We start from the raw sequence: 22,549 nt of genomic DNA, 5'->3' as shown, positions 1-22,549 counted from the left end.
TGGGGGGCGGGGCATGGTGGCTCCTACCTGTAATCCCAACACTTTGGAAGGCCAAGGAGGGAGGATCACTTGAGCCCAGAAGTTCGAGACAAGCCTGGGCAACATAGTGGGTCCCCATTTCTACAAAATATTAAAAAATCAGCCAGGCGTGTTGACATATGCCTGTATTCCCAGCTACTTGGGAGGGTGAGGGAGGGTCGCCTGAGCCTGGGAGGTCAAGGCTGCAGTGATCTGTGATCGCACAACTATATTGCAGCCCAGGTGACAGGGCGAGACCCTGTCTCAAAAAACAAAAAAGAAAAAAAATCAAACAAAAATGATACCTAAGGGACTTCACATCTGTCAGTGTTTAGGTCCTTCCCTGAGACTGAGTCAGTCTGGGGTGGTACCCTGACATCAGCATGTTGGAAAAGCCCAAAGATCATCATAACCATAAAGACAGATTTCAGAGGACTAAGAGAAATGTTAATGTTTTAATTCTACAAATGGAGGTAGGGACAGGAATTTGTTTAATAATACTTTTTTTTTTTTTTCCTAAACTATCTCCTGGGTGATTCTGAGGCATGACTAGTTTGGAGGATCCTGGTTCTAGGGGGAAAAGGGTGGGGCGTAGGCTGTGGGCCTCTAGAGGACAGTGACCTGCCTTACCCCCCTCAGTCCCCTAGTTCAGTGTCTGTCTCTCCCCACACAGGTCTCAGGCTCCTGTGTGTGTCAAGCAGCATGGGGTCACCCTGGGCAGGACAAAGGGAATGGTCACAGCTGCAAGGCATCCTTCACTGTCTTCTCCCCACACACCCATTTTTAAGGTCCTACAATGGTGCAAGCAGAAGAAACACTCCCCCATGAGTAAATCCACTCACCTGGGGACTCTTGTATTCCTCAACGGGCTCTGAAAGCTTCCTGGTCAATTTGAAGTTGGAAGACTCACTATAATTTATGAGGAAAGATTTACCTAGTTTGAGTGAGAGATCTATGTCTGTGAGTAAATGAATTGTCATAACTTCTTAACTGGTCTTGCTCAACTGAGGTTAGTAGTACTTGCTTTTTAAACACACTCAAGGTAAATTTCTTTCAAACACAGGGGTCGAAATGCAAGTCAGATGGCAAAGTTTTACTGTGTGCGACACCAAGGTACGTGGTGACAAAGAGAAGATAAAACAGTAGTGGGTACTTCTCTGGAAGGGCGAATCCAGACTTCTGTCCCTAAACCCCTTCTCCCAAAGCCAGAACTCTATAAGCACTTTGGATGTGCCCTCAAAGCCAGACAAACTAGTCAAGACCTGGAGAGGCTCTGGGACAACTGAGACTGTCCAACTGGGGACTGAGTCTGAGAGCAGCAACGCACTGTGTCCAGACTAGGAGGATTCAGTTCTATTTAAAAATGTGGCTGGGCGTGGTGGCTCATGGCTGTAATGCTGGCACTTTGGGAGGCCGAGGCGGGCGGATCACGAGGTCAAGAGATCGAGACCATTCTGGCCAACATGGTGAAATCCCGTCTCTACTAAAAATACAAAAATTAGCTGGGTGTGGTGGCGTGCACCTGTAGTCCCAGCTACTCAGGAGGCTGAGACAAGAGAATCGCTTGAACCCAGGAGACAGAGGTTGCAGCAAGCCAAGATCGTGCCATTGCACTCCAGCCTGGGTGACAGGGCAAGACTCCATCTCAAAAAAAAAAAAAAAAAGTAAATGCAAAAATCCAACAAGAACCACCATGATTTGCAGGGCAGCTGTGCAGTGTCCACCAGGTTGAAAGCGCACCATGGTCAGCACTGACCAGTCTCCAATTTCTGGAGTATGTGCTGCCATGGCTTACACTGTCCACAAAGACGACTTCACAGCAAAGTGACTCATTTTCATGATTTTCTAAGGCTACTCTATCCAACACAGTAGAGCCACTGGATATGTGTGACTGTTTAAGTTTAAATTTTAATTAAAATTAAATAAGATAAAGAAATTCAGTTTCTCAGTCACACTGGCCACATTTCAAGTGCTCAGCAGCTAAAAGTGGCTAGTGGCACTCACTGGAGAGCAGAGATATAGAATGTTTTCTTCACTGCAGAAGGTGAAGAAAATTCCATTGTGCAAAAAACTCCATTGGACAATGCTGTTCCAGATACAGGCTCTATAAGGAACCTTGTCAGCCTCATGTTTAGATCTAGAAAAATTAAGAATATTTAGTAATTGTGGCCACCATTAGTGGCATCCCTTGGGTATTACCAAAAAAAAGAAAAGAAAAGAAGTGAAGAAGGAGGAGGAGGAGGAAGAAAGAGGAGGAAGAGGAAGAAGAAAAGAAAAAGAAAGAAAGAAAGAAAGAAAGAAAGGAGCTGCTTAAATATAACAGATTTTCCTGCATTTACTAATATCTCCAAAGAAAAAGAAACAGCAGCCCAACATCCCAGCTCTATAAATACTGGGCTAAGGAACATCTCCTAAGGGGTTTAATGAAGGCTAGAGCTTTCAAGATGTAGCTAGAGCTTCTGCTGAGCTTAAATTTCATGCTCCCAAAAATTATTTCCAGGGGTTATATTAGAGTGAGAGAGTCTGACAATGTGGCTCTGTAGTAGGTGTCATATTTTTAAGCTTTATTTTGAATTCTGCAATCTTTTGTTTTTAATAAGAGAGAAATGGTTTTGAAGAACTTGTGAAAAAGCACGAGTGTCTGCAGTGGTATAACAAGAGCATACCAACAAAACGGTAAGTATGAAGAGAGTGTAGCTACCTTAATGGAAAATAACACTGGCTATTCAAATCCTCGGGGACAGAATTCATAGAATGGGCACCCCCTCTGCTTGGATGAAACAAAATCAGGTCTGTTAGACACTGGGTTTGCATGTCCAGTTGTCACATGTCAGTGTGACCAAAGCACAATCTGAAGGGGGCCAAGACCACAGCAAGGTGGAGAAAGAAATTGAACTGGAAAATAGGATCAACTGTTTCCACTGGATTTTCTGATTTTTAAAAATTAGAATTTCACTCCTTCAAATGTACTCACATGCACACCCCAAAACCAAAACCAACAAAAAACTACCACCCATTACTTTTCCACCAAATTCCTACACAATCATGGCGGATCTGCCTATCATTAAGAAAATAACTTTTGCCGCAGCATGTATATCAAACAAAAACTAAGCAGGGGAAATAGTCAAGCCTGTCTTCTTTAATGTCATAGGGCATGAGATCACATCTAAGTATTGCTTTTCTAGTGAAACAAGAATGGTTTAGGCTCATTTGAAATGGCATATACATTAAGTACAGTTAAATATAACATTACAATATACTTGGGATAAGTATGTTATACTTATATATGTATATGTGTAATATGTATATTAATATAATCAATAAACATAACCTAATAAGTTACCTGGCTGGCCATGACCCCTAAGTTATTCTCCTCTTTTAGAGGATATATATTCTTAAAAGGCACATGGAGGTGCACTAAAGGTTTTTTCTGAGTTATAATATTTCCCTTAGTGAAACTAACTTAATATAACAGGGCATAAGCAAATCATCTTGTTGATTTTGTCTTAGCAAGCAATTAAACCTGAATATAAACTTTATATTAAATATAAAGCTGAACTATTAAAAGTAATATATACCAAATTACTACTTTGCTAATAACTGAATTAGTTCATTGCAATTTTTCTTTACCCAGATGTTTTTCATTAAAGTGAAAAACAACACAATTTTTTAAAAGCCTATTATCCTTAATCCATGGCATCGCCTAGTTCTTATTTAAATCACTGTAGGAAGAAAAAGTAGTTCCACTGCTGTGCTTGTATTAAATGAACATAACTTTAAATACGCCGTATCTGATGGAAGAGAGCTCTGACTCTTTGGTTTCTGAAAATGACAGCGGTTGCAAAAAACCCAAAAATACAGGAGTTCCAGTCATTTCCTAGTCTTGCTTTGGCATATATAAAAATCAAACCCTAGGAATTATTTAGTGTAATGTCCATTTCTGTGAAATAGCTATAAATTCAACTCTATTTTCCAAATTTATGCTTAATATTTTTTAAGTGATTTAAAAGTCTTACCAAGAACCTGGCAAGTATATGGATGTTGTTTTTAATTCTACTGATAAGATATATATAAAAGATATGTTCTTTAACTTGTTCTATTTGTCTTTAAATATTCTCACTGTAAGGGCTGGGCATAGTGGCTCATGCCTGTAATCCCAGCCAAGGCGAATGGATCGCCTGAGGCCAGGAGTTCAAGGCCAGAAGTTTGAGCCCAGCCTGATCAACGTGGCAAAACCCCATCTCCACTAAAAATACAAAAATTAGCTGGCCTGGTGGCACATGCCTGTAGTCCCAGCTACTCAGGAGGCTGAGGCACGAGAATTGCTTGAACCCAAGAGGCGGAGGTTGCAGTGAGCCAAGATCACACCACTGAACTCCAGCCGGGGCGACAGAACAAGACTCTGTCTCCAGGAAAAAAAAAAAAAAATTCTCACTGTAAGATGTTAAGGACTGGTGAGAAGGCAATCTATTAAAACTGAGTATTTATATTACCAAGCTGGATATGGTATTTCCAAAAGATGTTAATATCTTTTCAACAGAAAATAGTTCATGTAACTTCTTAGTTCATATTACTCTTTCTCCTTTCAGTTAATCAAAATAAATTAGTAAAACTATTCAAAATTTAAGACAACAGCAAGGCCTATAAATGCAGTTTTCAGATTCAAATTTCTCTGGAAATTTTTTTCTTTCCAATTTTTTTTTCCCCGGGATTTAATTTTTCCCATTTATTGGTGACATCCAATAAGTCCCAGTTTTAACATTTGCAGACATACATTTCTCTGTAGGTTAAAATTAATGAAGCATATTCAAACAGCTAATTCCTGAGTTTAAAGTTCTTGTATCACCTAGCTTCTGCTTAAATCTCAAAAGCATAATTTCCCAAGCTTAAGCTGTCAAATTTGATTGCCTCTTCGTGCAAAAAGCCACATACTACAAATAGTTTCTAATTGGTACAGAACTATTGGTACATATATAAGGAAATATATGGATATAAGATTTTACTTCTAGAAGATATTACTAAAATACATAGCACTCGTGTAATTATATATTGTTAAACCTCTGCAACTGGTTAGTTCTCAGATAATCCCATTTCTCAGCATATTTACATTCTCTCTGACTGCTAATCAAAAACCTTAAAAAGCAAATTGGAAGCATTTCAGTAAAATAGATGAAACGGCAAAAAATCTTGCTATGGAAAAACAGTCTGTATGATCAGGGCTTGATGTCATGTCTTTTATATCTTAATAATGTCACTTGTCCTATTTTGCATCTGTGGTAAGCAGATTCCTCTGGCTATCATATTTGACCTGAGGCTAAAAAAGTGAAAACTCTGACATAAAACACTTTTTAAAATCTTGAGATATTGTACAAGGACTGAAGGAGATGTTTGTCCAGGGTACCATTATTATTAATTTTTTTGACTATAAAAAAAAAGAAAATTAGAACCCTGTTAGCAAAGAGCCAGTTGATTTCATTCATTTACAGGAGATGAAGAATTCCTGATGGAAGTTGAGTTGCACCCCACCTAGCAGACTGGGAAAAACATGATGTACCCCACACTGTCCTGGCATGAAGCAGGGTTACAGCTAATATGATAGATACCCCCATGTTTCCAAACAATCAGCCACAACGAAGTCAGCTATCAAGTCAGCTGTATAAAGTAACCCAAAATGTCACTTTCCCAGACATATCTACCATCATAATGACTGCTCTATCAGGAAAATTGATTTTAAAGAATTACATATAAAACTTTAAAAGAGAAATTCCTTATCATTCAATGGGAAACTTAAAAAAAGAAAAAAAGATTTGGCTTTCCTAACGCATGGCTACTCCTCTGCTCAGTTGTTCTTAAAAATAATTTATGTAAAGCAGACTTTTCTCTAAATATACTGTGCTCTCCCATATACACACTGAAAATGATATTTGCATACAGTGAGTGTATGCACTGATACACACATGGTAAAAATTTAAAAAATATGGACTGCATAAATCAGTAGCTGATTTTAAATACACACCAACTTAAACAGATTTGTTTGCAATTTCTGAATTTCTCAGGTAGAAAAGATCTTTCTTGCTGGCTGTAGTTCTAGAAGATGCTTATACTGTATAGAGTATACAAAAATGCTTCCCACATAAACAAAGAAAGTTTCCAGGATCTTGGTATTCTAACCTTGCCTTTGCTATTAAACACCCACCAGATGAATATGATGGAGACGAGCAAAATCAGTCTGTCATGCTACAGTAAACATGGTATTTTGTGTGCGGCCCAAGACTTTTTTTTCTCATGAATATAAGTCACCTGCCATTTATTATGAGATTTTTCCCCGATTGACACCCCATTATGTATATTCAGTCAAGCTCAAATGAGATTTCAAGTGATCAATATACTATCTGCGCCAAAAGTCTATCAGCAGCTCTAGCAATAAACTCTGCAGAGAAGCAAAAATGGAAGTGATATTTAGTGAACTGAATTACATGAAAATCTATGTTTTGGGAAAGGGAGCACAGACAGGAAGGCAAAAAAACAAGGGATAAGAGAAGGTAGAAGAGATAGTTTTCCTAATAAAAATCAGCTTTCTATAGCCTGACCACTGATGAAATGCATCGAATGCCTAAGAAGTTCTCAAAAATATCTTAAATCACATGTTGAGATTTCTAAGGAAGTAGGGAGGGGTCCAAATCAGCACTAGGTTCCTTTCAGAGACTGAGAGTTCACTCTTTAAACAGCCATACTTGGAAGTACTTGATATCCTTCAAATGGAAAAGGTGGATCCAGCCCTGGGAAATCTGTAAAATCCCTCACCATTCAAACTCTGTGTGAAACAGCAATGGCTTCCCGTACACTTTAACACTTTCCATTTTATAATTTATGTGTACCAGATCCTAACAGCCTAAACGTCACCAGCTGGGTTATAGCATTTTGATTAATGTACATTCGGTAAGAAAGGTAGCTTGACAGTAGCCATAGGATTTCATCGGGCCACCCCAAAAACAAAACAAAACAAAACAAAACAAAACAAAAACCTCTGTTTCTGGGCCTGGATGTTTCTACATATCAGAAGCCATCTGCTTGAACCAAGAGAAGATTAGAACAGGCAGGGCCACACAGAAACGTGTGACATCTAGGGAAGTGTCAATTCAGCATTACCCAAGCACCAAAGGTTCGTATTCTATTACCATGAAAATAACATGGGGGCAGTGGGGGTGCGCAGGAATCAATGGCTGTGATTGCAGTCATATAAAGTTACGCTGCTGGGTAGTGAATAAACGTTCATCTAGGTTAGGCTCCCCCCACCCCCTACTCAAGGGTATAGCACTTCCTTCTAGATTCTTATTTATGAAGCTAGAGTCCTTAGGCAGAAGGAATGAAAAATAGGAAGAACTGCTCTGCACAGATGTTCAGAATTATTAATATTTAATTATTTAGTTTACTGAACTTACATTTTGAACCACTCTCAGGCAGAAGAGAAGAGTCACTATCCATTGTGATCAAAAGAACACCTGTAAGACCAAAATGTTTAGATCATTAGCAGTTGGGATAGTTTCCAAATTCCATGAGAAGCAAGGAGGATACATAGTAATTTGAACAAGGGAGAGATGCATCTTGAGCTACATCTGAACGAAAACTATTTCTCATGATATTTTTAGTTCTAAAATCCAGAGCTGAAATACTTTTAAATTAGCAACCTAAACGATGACACACTGCAAAAAAAAAAAAAAAAAAAATGTACTTTATCTACTTTTAATAACTATTCATTCACTGTCTTTTCTTGATGGTCCTACCTACTAAGTAAGATCCTAAGTACAACAGATTCAGAGCCCACTTCTACCAGGAAAGAAACAAATAAAAACCCTCCCCACTACCCAAGTTAAGTCTCCTCAAAATGAAGAGTTTAACAGTCCTAAATAGCAATTCCAGTTTGTGTAGGATGCATGTGTATGTGGCACAATGCGCACACCAAAGCACATTTCTTGAATTTTGCAGAGATGCATGTACAAGTGTTTAATGTCACATAATTTTAAAGGAGCAGCAATTTCCAAATGGTTTTTCTAAAGGATACTCTCTATTGCCTCAATCCAACCCTCACACACCCAAAAATATCATTAATTTTTAAATACTTAACGCCAAAGATATTACTAACTACAATTCCCTGTAATAAGTGGATGAGCAAACAGTTTTCTTCAAATTCTTCAAAAAAAAAACTCATAACCTGACTCCTCAAGTGGAAAAAGAGAGATTCTTGGAGGCCAACTCTACAAGAAATCAGACATCAGATGCCCCTTTCCATGCTACAAGGCTCTGCAGTGTCCTAAAAAGGCTTAGTGTACATTTGTGGTAAAACATGAGACTTGTTGCCATTTGTGGGCTAAAGCAGCCCAGGTGTTTATTCAGCCAGCAAATTTACTTCGCTGGGAGGTGGGTGTTCTGGAATGCTCGTCATACAATGATGTGTGCATATTTACTGTCGAACTCAAGGAGGTACTGTTCTGGAACCTTCTCATACTGCAATTAACTGTGCAAGTGGGTAGAGCTAATTTCCATAAAATAATCACTGCATATCTTAGGAAAAGACCCTCTTTGAAAGCAGGCTGCTAGGGCGCCGGCATCTGAGCAAAGCACCAGAGACGTCCGACCAATTTGATTCTTGAAGCCGCCGCTGAAATCTATTTTGATTTTAGAATGACCCGCAATCACAGACAATTTACCTGATTGTGTGTTCCTGGTGACTCTCAAAGCCTTCTAGGTGCTAGGATTTGTAGGTATAGTTTGTGGATTTAAAAGAGGGGAAAGATAATATAAGAAAAAAAAAACACAGGAAAAAAGCAGAAGGTAGTTTCAGCAGCTTAAGATTATGAGTTCAGAACAGAACCTGCAATTTTCACCTAGAGTATCACGTTAGACTGGAAGAGCTGTTGAGATGCTGCTAACTGGTCACGACATTCAGGTCTGAAAATGCATTAATTCACTCTAGCCATCAAGGGAAAACGTATCATTTTCTCTTCCGTAAATGATATATTTACCTTAAAAAATGGAAGGTAACCAAGAAGGGATCCTTTTGAAAATTTTGTCTTAAAAAAAGGAAAGAAAAAAAGTCTTTGTATCTCTTTTCTTCTTGGTCAGACCCGCTATCTGCAGTAGATGATGCGGATAAACCTAACTATAATAATGAACTGTAAATTTATAATGCCTCTTTCTTCAGAGCAGCTCAAAACATTTTCTTTCCCATAGATTTGAAACAAGATTTGAAATCTCCTTGTCTTGTTGTAGAAATGGCCTTCCTCTAATCTGATGTGAAATGACTGGGTTCTGTTTGAAGGACCAAGCAGTAAAAGGTAAGCTCATTCATCTGTTTCTTGCTCCAATTATGCATCTCTGTTCAAACTGAGATGCCAGGTGCTGGTCTATCGCACAAGCTGATTTATTCCATTCACTGCCTAAAAAGGAGCCCCCCTCTTTCTAAAAAACTTAGTTTTATAAAAAAAATTTTATTAAGAATATCAAAGCAAAAATAACTCTTTTTGGCTTCACTGTATGCTTTAATATATGTCCTTCCAATCAATTATGGCTTTTAGCCCTAGGATCTTAAAATTTGGAAGCTCTCGATCTGTATCCCTTTTCTAACAAAATCAACCTCTCAAAGTTAAATGGACATTTTAACAAGCTGACAGGTGAAAAGAAATAACACTGTGCTTTTTAAGACCTGCCTATGGATTAAAGCCTACCCTCCAAAATTGTTAGTAATTATTTAAATAAAGGTAATGCCCAAGCCTAGAAGCTGCCTCTCCCTGCACCACTGCAATTGTCGAATTCCTTTCCTGGTCTTTCATGCAGATGCTCAGAAACAGGGTGGGGCTCCCTGGTCTTGCATGCAATGTTAAGGGAGTCTGTGCTGTAAAGAAAACTCAATTAATCGTTCATATTCCAGTTTTTCAGTATCCTTCAAAAATACCTTTGAAATAATCATGTTGCTAAGAGTCCCACCGTTTCTTATGTTAAGATTCAGATTAAAACCTTTGTGTCAAATCAAATGTGTTTTGCACAAGCATGGATGACAGGTATTGAAATAAAGGTGACAAGTCAAGGAATCAAGGAGAAACCTCCTGGAAGAAGAGATGTGAGAAAGAGAGACTAGCTTCTCTATTATGGATGTCTCCGATGATGCTTTTTCAAAAATCTTTTTTTTTAACAAGTACAGTTCTTTAGAGTCTACAAGTAAAATCCAATCTTGCTAAGCCATGCTTGTTCCCTTATGAGTCAGCAGGCCACTGAGCATTTCAGACAGTGCAGCCAAGAGTAAATGGGCAAAGGCTGTCGCTGGACACACCCATTTTACTAATCCTGACTCTGATTTTTTTTAAAATTCATCTTTATGTTACATGGTGTCTGACCTCAGAACTTGCATCAAAAACTGCACCTCCACCAAGGACTCAGGTTCCAATGTGGAAGGACTACCCTCCAGCTCCTTCACTGAGTGCAATCGGATAAGGGCTTATGTCTTCCTCAATGGGCAACTCCTGTTTCATTTTCTCTCCAGTCTGCATGTTATCAGCTTGACATTCCCTTCAGTGGCATATGACAAATCAAATTGATCAAATTGGCCATCACTGCATTCATCAGAGGAGGATTTTTTTATTTCCCAGGACTGATACCTCCACTCCCTTTACAATCATGAACACATCAAAAATAAATAAATAAATAAAATAAAAATAAAAATCCCATGTCTTGGGTTTTTTTCCGGGGTTTTGTTTGTTTTGAGGGTAGTGAAAGTGGTAAGAAGTAATGAATGGATACAACTAATCATAAAGAAAGAAAAGCAACCGATAGTCATAAAGCCAAGGGCACAGTCTTAAAATATGATTTTAAATACCTAGTGCCTACATCTTAAATTTAAAGCATTGATCCAAAAATGCAGATATTATTAGCTTTGGAAAACTTTATCAAAACATTAAGTAAATTATTTTCCTAATCTTTTTGCATGATTCAGCACTTTTAATACTAATTTCTGTCAAGAAGTTATAAGGTAAAAGGAATCTTTTCTGGGTGCCTTAAAACCTCACACACTCTGTACTGAACCATCTGCACTCCTGCTACTACAGGGTCATATCAGAAATACTGGGGGTCACTGGTTTGCTGCCATAACATCTAGTGACCACCTCAGAGCGGCTCAATTTCACTCTCCGGAATCTAAGTGCCTCTTGGGGACAGAATGACCCGTCGCAGAGGCTTCTCCCCATCTCGAGCTGACCCTTACCCAGGAGCCACACACATATGCATGCACACTCGACTGCACCTGTCTCACCCCATCAGCAGCAGCTACAAGCTCCCACCTGATGTGTCTTTTCAACCTTTGTCAAGTATCTCAAGGCAAGAATGTCCTGAAGCCCTTCCCCCAAATCGAAGCTTTGGTCCGAGCCCCCAACCCGCAGGAGCATCAAGAGGAGGCCAAGGAGACAGACACCGCAGACTCTCTCTGCAAACTTGACCTGGGCATCGCACGGTTTCGCGTTCGCATCCGAAGACCCCACACGTCCCCCGCACTGTCCCCACAGCATCCCACGCCCGCGGTGCACGCTCACCTGCCGGTAGACGAGCCACACGCCTCGGCGGTCCAGACTTCCGTGGCGACCTCCGTGGGCGAGCCTACGCGCTGGGTGCCCGGCGCGCCCTCAGGAGTGGCTGGGACCGCGGGCTGGCGCCGGGCAGGGCGGTGGGACGCCTGGAGCCGGCGGGAGGAGCACGCCCAGGCGGGTCCGCGCCGAGCCCGAGCGAGCGGGCGAGCCGGGCGGGAGGGGCCATTTGTAACCGAGCAGACGCTACCACCGCCCCTTACTCGCGGGGGGCGGGGGCGGGCGGTCAGGTGACGGCGGCCCACCCTCCGCCACCGAGCCGGGTGGTTCCTGCCCGGGAGGAGCCCCCTGGCGCGCTCTGATTGGAACTCCCGCCGCAGTGGCGGGGGAGGGGGGACACGTGACCGCCCGGCCAGGCGGCCCGGCGCGCCCCATTCGCGATGGGCACCCCATCTTCCTCCTGGAAAAGCCGGGGGACACAGAGAAGGCGGAGGAGCACGCGGGGTGCAGGAGAGCCTACCAGCCCCTTTAGCCGCAGTGCTGGTGATTCCGGCTGCTGAACCCGGAGAGGAAAGGCTCCCACGCGGCCAGCCGGCCTTGACTGTCCTCTCGCCCTGCCCTTGGCCGCAGTACCCTCCCCTCGGCTGCAGTAACCGCCCCCTACACCTCCAGGCAAGGGCACGCTCAGTGTAGACCACCGCCACTTCATAGATGCCAGTGCCACTTAAGAGTGGTGTTGGGTTTTTTTTTTTTTTCCTTTCCTCCTCTCTGCACACCAGCACATTGTACCCGGGAGAAACTCACGGCGGTGCACTGCAGACACCGCCCAGCTCCAGGGCCCGAAGACCCTCCGACCAGGCCCCGGGATGCCTGAGGTCTCCCAGGTCATTACGTGGAGGAACTCAGGCCTGCTCCCTGCGCAGGAGGAGGAGGAGGCGTCGCGGGAGCTGCAGTCCCCGATCCTTCCCAGGAAGCCGGCTGGGTGGAAGGGGAGAGGGCGGTTATCGTGGTGCGAATCCAACTCGCAGCCTCTGGGAGCACGTTGCTAATAAAGGTCAAATTAAAACAATTAAGTGGTGCCGGCAGGGACGCGCCGCATGGTCAGGAGAAGCCCGGCTATTAATCATCCATAAGGAGCATTGCTTTTCTGGTGTGGGAGAATGGGGCTGTGCGATAGCCCCCCGGAGTTGCGCTCTGCTCTGAACCCTAAGCTCCCCCAGAGCAAGTGGATTGCGCAGCCTATTACCCCACCTCCCCACGGCCCCCTCTTGGGGCGGCACCACCCTAGATGGCAGGAATTCGGAGAAAATGCGGTGTCACGTCCGCCGCTATGCCCGCACACGCGTCTGCGCCAACTCCAGCAACACGTGGGGACCGTGAATCTGGGCGTCTGCTCTCCACTTAGGTGGTTATGTGGGTATACTTATATGATTACTGATTAAAACCAAATTGGACGGAGAAGTCTGTTTCTACACTGGATTATTTCAAACTTCTGTCCAAGGGAGTTTTGCGCTCGATTTGGGCGGGGACGCAGTTTTCAGCCAAGACCGCCGCAGCGCTCAGCAGAGCCCGGGGACCGGTGGTGGTGGTGGCGGGATGGGGAGGAACAGAGGCCCTTGATTCTTTGGTACTCCACTTTCTTTCCTTATTTAGACCAGTCGGGCAACACGTCCCTCGCCCAAGATGGCCTTTCCAACTGGAACGTGACTCAGACAATGTGGAAGCCAGGGGTCCTTGACCCATCGTACCTGGGCTTCGCTGGGCATAGGACAAGGGTTGGGCAGGTTTACCTGGAAAGGGAGTTTATTCGTAAAGCTTCGGGCATAAACGCTAGATAGCGAAACTTTGAGGAAGCTCAAAGTTTACCTATTGTAAATTGGTGGGGGGTGGGGGAGCATCTTATGTAAAAAGGAACGGCCCTATTAAATTAGTAAGTATCTTATTTTCGTAGTGGACGTCTTGCTGCCCTTGGTCCTCCCCTCCCCCACCTCATTTATCCAAACCACCAAGGTTGGAGAAATCTCATAAACAAAGTATAAGTCCGTGGGTGGGGGGGGATACTTGGTGTTTTAAAACAACAACAACAACAAACGACCTTTGTAATAAGAAAGGTGGGTACGTTTTCATTTCTAGGTCTTAATCTTAACGTTACGGCCACGTTAAAATTGAAGTTGATTGAGACAAGAGAATCCCAGGGCACAGCACGCAGACAGACAATTTCACAATTAAAAAATATGTACTTCCTTCTCCCCGCTCTCGTCACCTCCCCCTTTCCCCGCCATTACCTACTCCTGTTAGGACTAGGGGCTGGGAGAGGAGGAGGGTGTAGTCCCTCCGAGTGCACAAGGGAGGCGGCGGGGCCACTTGTTGCTGCACCGCCAGAAGAGCTAATTCCGAGCGGATCTGGCAGGGAGTTAAAACCCTTCTCCTGGATGCGACGCCCCAGAGACCGAGGCAGACGGCGAGAACAGATTCAGCGCCTCGAGATGTGCTTTCCAATTTGAACTCTGGACCATCTTTGCTTGAAATGCTTTGTCTTGCACGTTTGGGAATTACTCTGTGCGATTAAACGCGTGACACAAACACGCACACGCGGGGTCGCCCCGCAGGGGGGAGGGTGCGTGGCACAGGAGCCTCGGACTTTCAGGGGCTCTGCACTTGGGGAGTGGTGCGAGGGGGACCGCCTCGGTGTGGCTGCTGACGTGAGACAGGTAACTCGGAAAGGTCTTCCTCCGGCTGCCTTGGGAATGGGGAGCTGTGGGCGAAGGTGCAGGGGCGGTCCCGGAGCGCACACGGCGCAGTCCGCAGTGAAGGGCAGAGGTGTGGTGGGGCAGAGAGACTAGACAAGGGCAGGCGGGTTTTGCCGATTCGGAGTTCATCCGTCTACAGGGTCACGTTCTGTTGAGAAAATGCGCGACACCCGGTAGGGAGAGAGTGACACTGACCAAGTGTCCCCGGAGGGCCGAGCCGTTTGCCCTCGGGAGGGGGTCGCGAGGCCCGTCAGCACTCGGCTCCCGCGGAAGCTGTGCTAGCGCGGCAGTCTCGCCGGCGCCTGGCCCCACCAGCCTTTGCCTTCAGCGTCCTCCGGTGGCATCGTCCGAGATTTGCCGAGCAGAAGCCGAGGACACAAGCAACTCGCTGTGGGCTTGAAGTGACCACGCCTTAGGGCTGTGAAAAGCTGCCCCGTGGTGACTTGGGTACGAGGAGGTTAATAAAGTGCAGAATTAGTCTTGATTTTTACCTAAAATGAAGCTGGTAGTACTGAGCGCTTAAATGACTCCGCTAGGACCCTGGAGGTTGTGGGAGCGGGGTGGGAGAGAGTAAATGCTAGGTTTAGGACAACACAGGATATGTCTAATTTAAGGAAGCTCCCCTTCTCGGGCCACGTTCTCTGTAGCTCTACCCAACTGGAATCGCCGCTGCGCCCGGGGTCATCTCCGGCATTATGACACCCAGCGTTGCCCTCTAAACTCCAAGTCCCCGCGGCCACATCCTTCCGCGCCTGCTGGCACCAGCAAGAGTCTCTGCCTGCCCTTTCTCCTTTACATGGACCCTTTTCCTTTTACCCCTAGACCACAGTGCGACTGGCAGGCACCTCTCCGCCCCCTCCGCGCCCCGCGCCGACGGTGGGAACAGCAGCGACAGCGCGACCGCAGCCTTCTAGTGCCTTCGCCCCCTCCCCGGCGGCCACACCTCACCCACCTCACCCGCCAAACCCCGCACTCCGCCGCCGTCCCTCCCCTGCGCGCTCCCGGCGCCAACCCAGCCAGAAGCGGGTGGAAGCCCGGGTCCATGTGCAGGTGTCCTTGTGCGGGAGTAAGGGAGCCCATAGGTCAGCGATCCGCGACCCTACCCTGCCCTCAGCTCGGGGTCCACCCACGTGGAACCCGCCGGCCCCCGCGGGTGCCCAACACCAGTCTCCCGGGCTCGGCTGCCGTTCCCTCGAAGCCCCAGGGCGCTCCCACGGGTCAATGACCACCTCAGTCTTTCCTCAAGCCAGGGTTTGGCCAGTTGGGAAGCCTCTTCGTCCCCTGCCCACATCCCCTGGCATCTCCGGACAAAGCCACTCGGCTTCCCGCCCCGGCATCGGGAAAGATGCGCGTGGAGAGCGCCTCCAGGCGCTGGGCCACGGTCCCGGTCCCTGGCCGTGCCTGCTGTGTGCGGAGCTGGGGCGGCGGGTACCGCCTGCGCGGGGCAGGCACCCCACTCGCCGTTCCTCCAGCACGGGCACTCGACCGCCGCGGCGCTGCAGGAAGGAGGCCCCGCCGCGCCGGTTCCTCCATACCCACGTGCCCCTCGTGTGCGCGCCCCCGGCCTGCAGATGCTACAAGGCTGGCGCCGCCTGGATTTCCGGGCGGCCCCACCCTCCGCGGCCGCTACGCCTCGCTCCCTGCATTCAGTCTCCTTGGCGTCTCCGCTGCAGCATCCAAGACCAGGCGCCGCCTCTGCTAGCCGTGCTGCCCAGCACGCCTGAGGGCCGCTGCTGGCAGGCCTCAACCTCCCGCCCGGGTCCCCCACTCACCTTTCCTTCTGGACGGTGGGGTTCAAGCTCTGCACTGGGGCTGTTAAGCCACCGCCCACGACCTCCTGTAGGGTGCAGCGGGAGGGCGTTCCCGAGGCGCCAGCACCCTCTTTAAGCCCTTCCCCGGCTTTCTGCACAGCACCTTCATCAGCCGGCCACCCTCCCTGACACTAAGGGAGGCATAGCTCTCGCTCTTGCTCCCGCTTTCTCTCGCTCGTTCTCACACCAACGCCCACCTATACACACACCTGAACACTGAGAGGCCAGGACCGGTGTCTCTCTCTTGAACTCTCAATTCCAGCACTGCAGAGCACATCACGTCGCTGACAGCAAAGTGAGGAGGTGGCACCTGTGAACTAGGTGGTTTCTTAAAATTTAAGAAATAGCCTTCTGCCCCTTGGCCTTTGCGTTCTTAAGACGATTGTACTTTATTTTTAAAAAATATATAGCCCAGTAGTATTCACACATTAAAAAATATATATTTAAATGTTTCGAGATAATCATAGATTCACGTGCAGTTGTAAAAAATAATAATAATACAGAGAGATCCTGTGCACCCACCCTTTACCCAGTTTCCCCCAGTGGTAAAAATTCCCAAAACTATGGTGCAATATCACAACCAGGATACTAGCATTGGTATAACCCCACCCATCTTACTGAGATTTCCCGTTTTACTTGTACTCATTTCTCTCTCCTTCAACCTCTGTGTGTGTGTAAATAATTCTATACAATTTTATCACATGTGTAAATTCAACTACCACCACAGTCAAGATGCAGAACCGAACTTATCACAGGATCCCTCTTTTTGCCTTTTATAACCACACCTACCTGGAGGGTGAGTGGCGATCCCTGACTACTACTAATCTACTTTCAATTTTTTCCAATTTTGTCGTTTCAAGAATGTTGTACAGATGAAATTATACAATAATGTAGTATTTTCGGATTGTCTTTATTGACTCAGCATAATTCCCCTGAAATGTATCCAATTATTATGTATTATCAATAGATGATTCTTTTTTATTAGTGGGTAATATTCATGGGATGGAGGTACCACGACAGTAGATTATTTAACCATTCTCTCATTGAAGGACTTATTGCAGGGTTGTTTCCAGATTTTGGCCGTTGCAAATAAAGCTGCTGTGAACATTCATGTACAGGTTTTTGTGGGAACATAAGTTTTCTCTGGGATAAACGCCCAAGAGGGCAATTGCTGGGTTATGTGGTAAGCACACGTTTAGTTTTGTAAGAACTGCCATACTCTTTTCCAGATTGCCTGTGCCATTTTACAATCCCAGCAGCAATGTAGGTGTGATCAATTTTTTTCTTCACACTTGGCAGCATTTGGTGGTGTCACTGTTTTTTTATTTTAGTCATTCGGATAGGTAAGTAATATCTCACTGTGGTTTTAAATTGCATTTTTCTGGTGGCTAAGGTAATGATAGTGAGCATCTTTTTATGTGCTGATTTGCCATCTGTATACCCTTTTCTTTTTCTTTATTTCTTTTCTCGTGGAATGTCTGTTCCCATGTTTTGCCCATATTCTAATTAGAGGTTTGTTTTTATTTTTTACTGTGGCATTTTGAAGAGTTCTTTATATATTCTAGGAAAAGTCCTTTGTGAGATACATGGTTTGCAAATATTTTGTTCCAGTCTCTAGCTTGTCTTTTCATTCTCTTCACATGGGCTTTTGCAGAGGAAAACTTTCCAATTTTGAGGAGACTCAATTTACCAATCTTTCATTTTATGGATCTTGCTTTTGGTGTCAAGTGTAAGAACTTTCGCCCAGCCCTAAATCTGGAAGATTTTCTTTAATTTTAAAAGTGAGTTTAGTTTTACATTTTACATTGTATCTGTGATCCATTTTCAGTTAATTTGTTTCTGAGATGTGAAGTTTAGGTTGAGGTACAGTTTTTGCCTGTGGATACCCAATTGTTACAGCATCATTTGTTGGAAAGGTTCTTTTTCCTCCATTGAATTGCTTTTGCAGATTTATTTTTTAAAATTCCAGCAGGCATATTTGTGTGGGTCTGTTTTCGTGTTGATCTTGTATACTTCAACCATGCTGAATTTGCTTCTCACTTCTAGGAATTTTCTGAGTAAACAATCATGTTATCTGCAAATAGTGACAGTTTTATTTCTTCCTTTCCAATCTGTATGTCTTTCATTATTTTTTTCTTGTCTTATTTCAAAGTGGCTAGAACTTTCAATACCATGTTGGATGAGTGGTGAGAGCAGATATATTTGCCTTATTCCTGATCTTAGGGGAAAAGCAATCAGTCTTTCACCTTTAAATATATTAGCTGCAGGGTTTTTATAGATTTTTTAAAAAATCTAATTGAGGTAATTTCATCTATTCCTAACTTGCTTTGAGTTTTTATAATAAATGTGTGTAAGATTTTGTCATATGCTTTTTCTGCATGAAATGACATGATCGTATGATATGGTGAATTGATATCACTGATTGATTTTCAAATGTTGAGCCAGCCTTGCCCACCTGGAATAAATCCCACTTGGTTATGATGTAGAATTCTTCTTATACATACTTGGATTCAATTTTGTTAAGGATTTTTGCATTGAAGTTCATAAGAGAAATTGACATGAACTTTACTAGTTTCTTTTTTACTCTGTTTGGTTTCAGTATCAGGGCCTTATAAAATGAACTGGGAAGTGTTCCCTCCTCTTGTATATTGTGGAAGAGATTGTGTAAAATTGCTATCGATTATTTAAATGTTTGGTAGAATCCTTTAATAAAATCATTTGACCTTGGACATTTTTAAATGAGGTTATAAATTACAAATTTAATTTCTGTAATAGTTATTGGATTGTTCAGATTATCTGCTACATCTTGGTTGAGTTTTTGTAATTTATGGTTTTCAAGAAATTGGTTCAATTTTCTAAGCTTTTGTATTTATTCTAATGAGTTGAACATGAAGCTGTTGATTTCCCTTATAACGACTGCAGGACCTGTGGTGATACACCAGTTTCATTCCTGATACTGGTTATTTGTGCCTTATTTTCATCAGTTTTTTGTTGTTGTTGTTGTTGTTTTTGTTTTTTGTTTTTTGAGACAGGGTCTCCCTCTGTTGCCCAGGCTGGAATGCAGTGGCATAATCTTAGCACATTGCAGCCTTGACTTCCTGGGCTCACTTCAGCCTCCCAAGTAGCTGGGACTACAGGAATGCACCACCATGCCTTGCTAATTTTCATAGAGACAGGGTCTCCCTATTTTGCCCAGACTGTCTTCAACTCCTGGGCTCAAGTGATCCTCCTGCCTCTGCCTCCCAAAGTGCTGAGATTATAGGCACGAGCCACCACACCTGGCCTTACTTTTGTCAGTCTTGCTAGGGATTTATCCATTTTATTGATTTTGTTGAAGAACCAGCTTTTGGTTTCATTGATTTTTCTCTATTATATTCTTATTTTCAATTTAATTGATTTTTGCTCTCTTTATTTTTTTTCTTCCTCTTGTTGCTTTGCATTTATTTTGCTGTACATTTCTAGCTTCTTGAAATAGGAATTTACATTACTGGTTTGAGACTTTTCTTCTTTTCTAATGTAAGCATCTAGTGCTATAAATTTCCCTCTTGGCACTGCTTTAACTGTGTCTCACAAATTTTGACATGTGTTTTAACTTTCATTCAGTTTTATTATATTTAAAATTTTTTCTGAGGCTTTCTCTTGGACCCTTGATTTATTTAGAAGTGTGTTGTTTACATTCCAAATGTTTGGAGATTTTTCTCTTATCTTTCTTCTGCTGATTTCTAGTTTTATTCTATTATGGCGAGAGAATACACTCTGTATGCTTCAGTTAAGTTTGCTGAGTTTTTTTTTAATGACCCAAGATATGGTCTGTGTTCCATGGGCTCTTGAGAAAAATGTATATTCTGCTGTTGTTGGGTGAAGTGTCCAACCTATGTCAATTAGCTCCTGTTGGTTAATGATTTTGTTGAGTTTGTCTATGTCCTGAACAATTTTCTGTGTAGTAGTTCTATTAGTTGCTAAGAGGGGAGTGTTGAAATTTCCGACTATAATTGTAGATTTGTCTATTTCTCCTTTCAGTTCTACACGTTTTCCTTTGTATATTTGGAGGCTCTGTGGTTTGGTGCTTACACATTTCAGATTGTTACATCTTTTTAGTAGGTTGATCTTTTTACCATTTATAATGTCCATCCTTGTCTCTAATAAATTTTTTTGCTCTGAAGTCTATTTTATCTAGCATTGGCTTTAAAAAGTACTTTAAAAAGCACTTCTGCTTTTTAAAATTAATATTTGAATGGTATGTCTTTTCCCATTCCTTCAACTTCAGTCTAACTATAATGTAGAATTTGGACATTCATGAATATTTTAAGGTTTTTTTTGCTGGTAATTGATGAAATTCCAAAATTCATTTTGTTCAATAAAAAGTTTATGGTTCCGTGATGTTGGATTTGGCAATGATTTCTTGACTATAATACTGAAAGTATAGGTAACAAAAGAATTGGACTGTATTGAAATTAAAAACTTTTGTGCATCATAGGACGCTATTAAGAGAATAAAAAGACAATCCAAAGAATAGGAGAATACATTTGTCAATCATATATGAGATAAGGAATTAATAGTCAGACTATAAAAATAGCTCTTAAAATTCAACAATAACAACGGCAACAAAAACAATATAATTTAAAATAGGCAGACACCCCAAAGCCTGGCCCAAGCAGAAAGATGCCACGCACCCTGGATTTCTGCAGAGCAAAAGGGCTAGTCCTGTTTAACCTGCTAGTACAAACAGCAGCTCTGCTCAACTTCACCCCAAGGTACTTCCCAGGCGGGGAGACACCTGCCACTATCCATTTCTATGGAGCATAGCCTCTGGACCCATCTATCTGGAGCTGTGACTTCACCTAATCTTTGAGCTCAGCCTATACCCTTGTCTAACTACAGAACTCCAACAGTGGCACCACCCAGCCAGGAAATACACCCTGTGACTGTGCCCAATCAGAAGTCATCACAGAGCTCAGCAAGCAACTCTGCCTGCTTGCAGGGCCAAGGCAGTGGCCTTGCTGGGCAGCAGAGCCAGCTCCACTCCACCTCAGAGCAAACGTAGTAGCCCAGCCAACTAGAGAACTTGGCAATAAATTTTGCCTGCCTGGGTTGTTATCAGCTAGCCCTTCCAGAATTCCAGGCTAGACTAAATAACAAAAGTCTATGCTTGCCAGAGAATACCTATAAAGGCCAAAAGAGGTGGCTGTTTCCTCAAACGCACATACACCAGTGCAAGGACACAGAATTACAAAGAATCAGAGAATCATGCCACTGTCAAAAGAAATTAATAAAGTTCCAATAATGGACCCTGAACTAATGAAGATCTATGAAATGACTGACAAAGAATTCAGAATAATCATTTTTAAGGAAGTTCAGCAAACTGTAAGAATATATAGATGGGAAATTACATGAAATTTTGACAGCAATATGTGAACAAATTGAGAACTTTGACAAAGAAATAGAAACATTAAACAAATAGAAATCCTAGGGATGAAGAATATAGTGACTGAACCAAAGAAATAAGTAGAGAGTTTCAGCAGCAGACTCAATCAAGCAGAAGAAAGAATTGGTGAGCTTGGAGAGAGAACATTTGAAATTATACATCAAAGGAGAAAAAGGAAAAAAATGAAAGGGAATAAAGAAAGCCTATGGAAATTCTGAGACACCATCCAGAGAAATAACATTTACATAATAGGAATAAAGAATGAAATGAGAGAGGAAAAGGGCCAGAAAGCATATTTAAAGAAATAATGCCTGAAAACTTCCCAAATCTGGGGAAACATGACAGCCTCCAGGTACCAGAAGTGCAGAGGTCACCAATCAAATTCAGCTAAAGAAAAATTCATCAAGACACATAATAAACAAACTGTCAAAAATCAAAGACAAAGAAAAAATTCTAAGAGAAGCAAAAGATTTTTAAAAACTTGTTACATACAAGTGAGTAACAATACAATGGGCTTCTCAGCAGAAATCTTGCAGGGTAGGAGAGAGTGGGATGATACATACAAAGTGTTGAAGGGAAAACAGAACAACCTGTCAACCAATAATACTGTGCCTAGCAAATCTGTCCTTCAAAAATGAGGGAGAAATAAAAACTTCCCCAGACAAACAAAGGCTATGAGAGTTTATCATCAGCAGACCTGTCTTATAGGAATTGCTGAAGGGGGTTTTTTAATCTGATAGGAAAGGCTGCTAATTAATAATATAAAGCATATGAAACCACAAAACTCAATGACATAAGTAGTACAGAGTCATATTCAGAATACTGTAATATTCAGCCATATTCAGAATACTCTAATATTGCAATGATGGTGTATAGAGCAATTTTATTTTCAGTATGAAGGTTTTGTCTTTTAAGACAAAACCATTAAAAACAACTATAGCTAAAATAAATGTTTAAGGGACACAAATTATAAAA

At 43.1% G+C, this 22,549-nt stretch overlaps 2 protein-coding genes across 2 annotated transcripts; one reads left to right on the top strand and one right to left on the bottom strand.

Moving 5' to 3' along the window:
• Positions 1-6,433: 6,433 nt before the first annotated feature.
• Positions 6,434-13,870, bottom strand: LOC117979550 (uncharacterized). The gene is made up of 5 exons (XM_055110854.1): positions 13,829-13,870; positions 13,337-13,378; positions 12,444-12,633; positions 11,598-12,387; positions 6,434-7,520 (listed from the first exon to the last, which is right to left on the bottom strand). The coding sequence occupies exons 1-5, from the start codon at positions 13,868-13,870 to the stop codon at positions 7,496-7,498; spliced, it is 1,089 nt and encodes a 362-aa protein (XP_054966829.1). The 3' UTR covers positions 6,434-7,495.
• A 231-nt stretch (positions 13,871-14,101) lies between these two features.
• LOC117979638 (uncharacterized) lies at positions 14,102-22,345 on the top strand. Its single transcript, XM_034956238.2, has 2 exons — positions 14,102-14,299; positions 15,161-22,345. Exon 2 carries the CDS (start codon positions 15,560-15,562, stop codon positions 16,223-16,225), a length of 666 nt encoding a protein of 221 aa, XP_034812129.1. The 5' UTR covers positions 14,102-14,299; positions 15,161-15,559; the 3' UTR covers positions 16,226-22,345.
• Positions 22,346-22,549: the final 204 nt, after the last annotated feature.

This window comes from Pan paniscus, chromosome 2 (assembly GCF_029289425.2).
Source record: "Pan paniscus chromosome 2, NHGRI_mPanPan1-v2.0_pri, whole genome shotgun sequence".
Taxonomy (NCBI): domain Eukaryota; kingdom Metazoa; phylum Chordata; class Mammalia; order Primates; family Hominidae; genus Pan; species Pan paniscus.
Note: the sequence above shows the minus strand (reverse complement) of the source record. Positions and strands in the feature narration are given on the sequence as shown.

Coding starts and splice junctions, on each gene's coding strand:
- LOC117979550 (XM_055110854.1), bottom strand. CDS start 13,870: ATGGCGGGGAAAGGGGGAGGTGACGAGAGCGGGGAGAAGGAA. Junction 12,634..13,336: donor CTATGCCCAGCGAAGCCCAG/GTACGATGGGTC, acceptor GACCTTTATTAG/CAACGTGCTCCCAGAGGCTG. Junction 12,388..12,443: donor CTCAGGCATCCCGGGGCCTG/GTCGGAGGGTCT, acceptor CACCGCCGTGAG/TTTCTCCCGGGTACAATGTG.
- LOC117979638 (XM_034956238.2), top strand. CDS start 15,560: ATGACCACCTCAGTCTTTCCTCAAGCCAGGGTTTGGCCAGTTGGGAAG.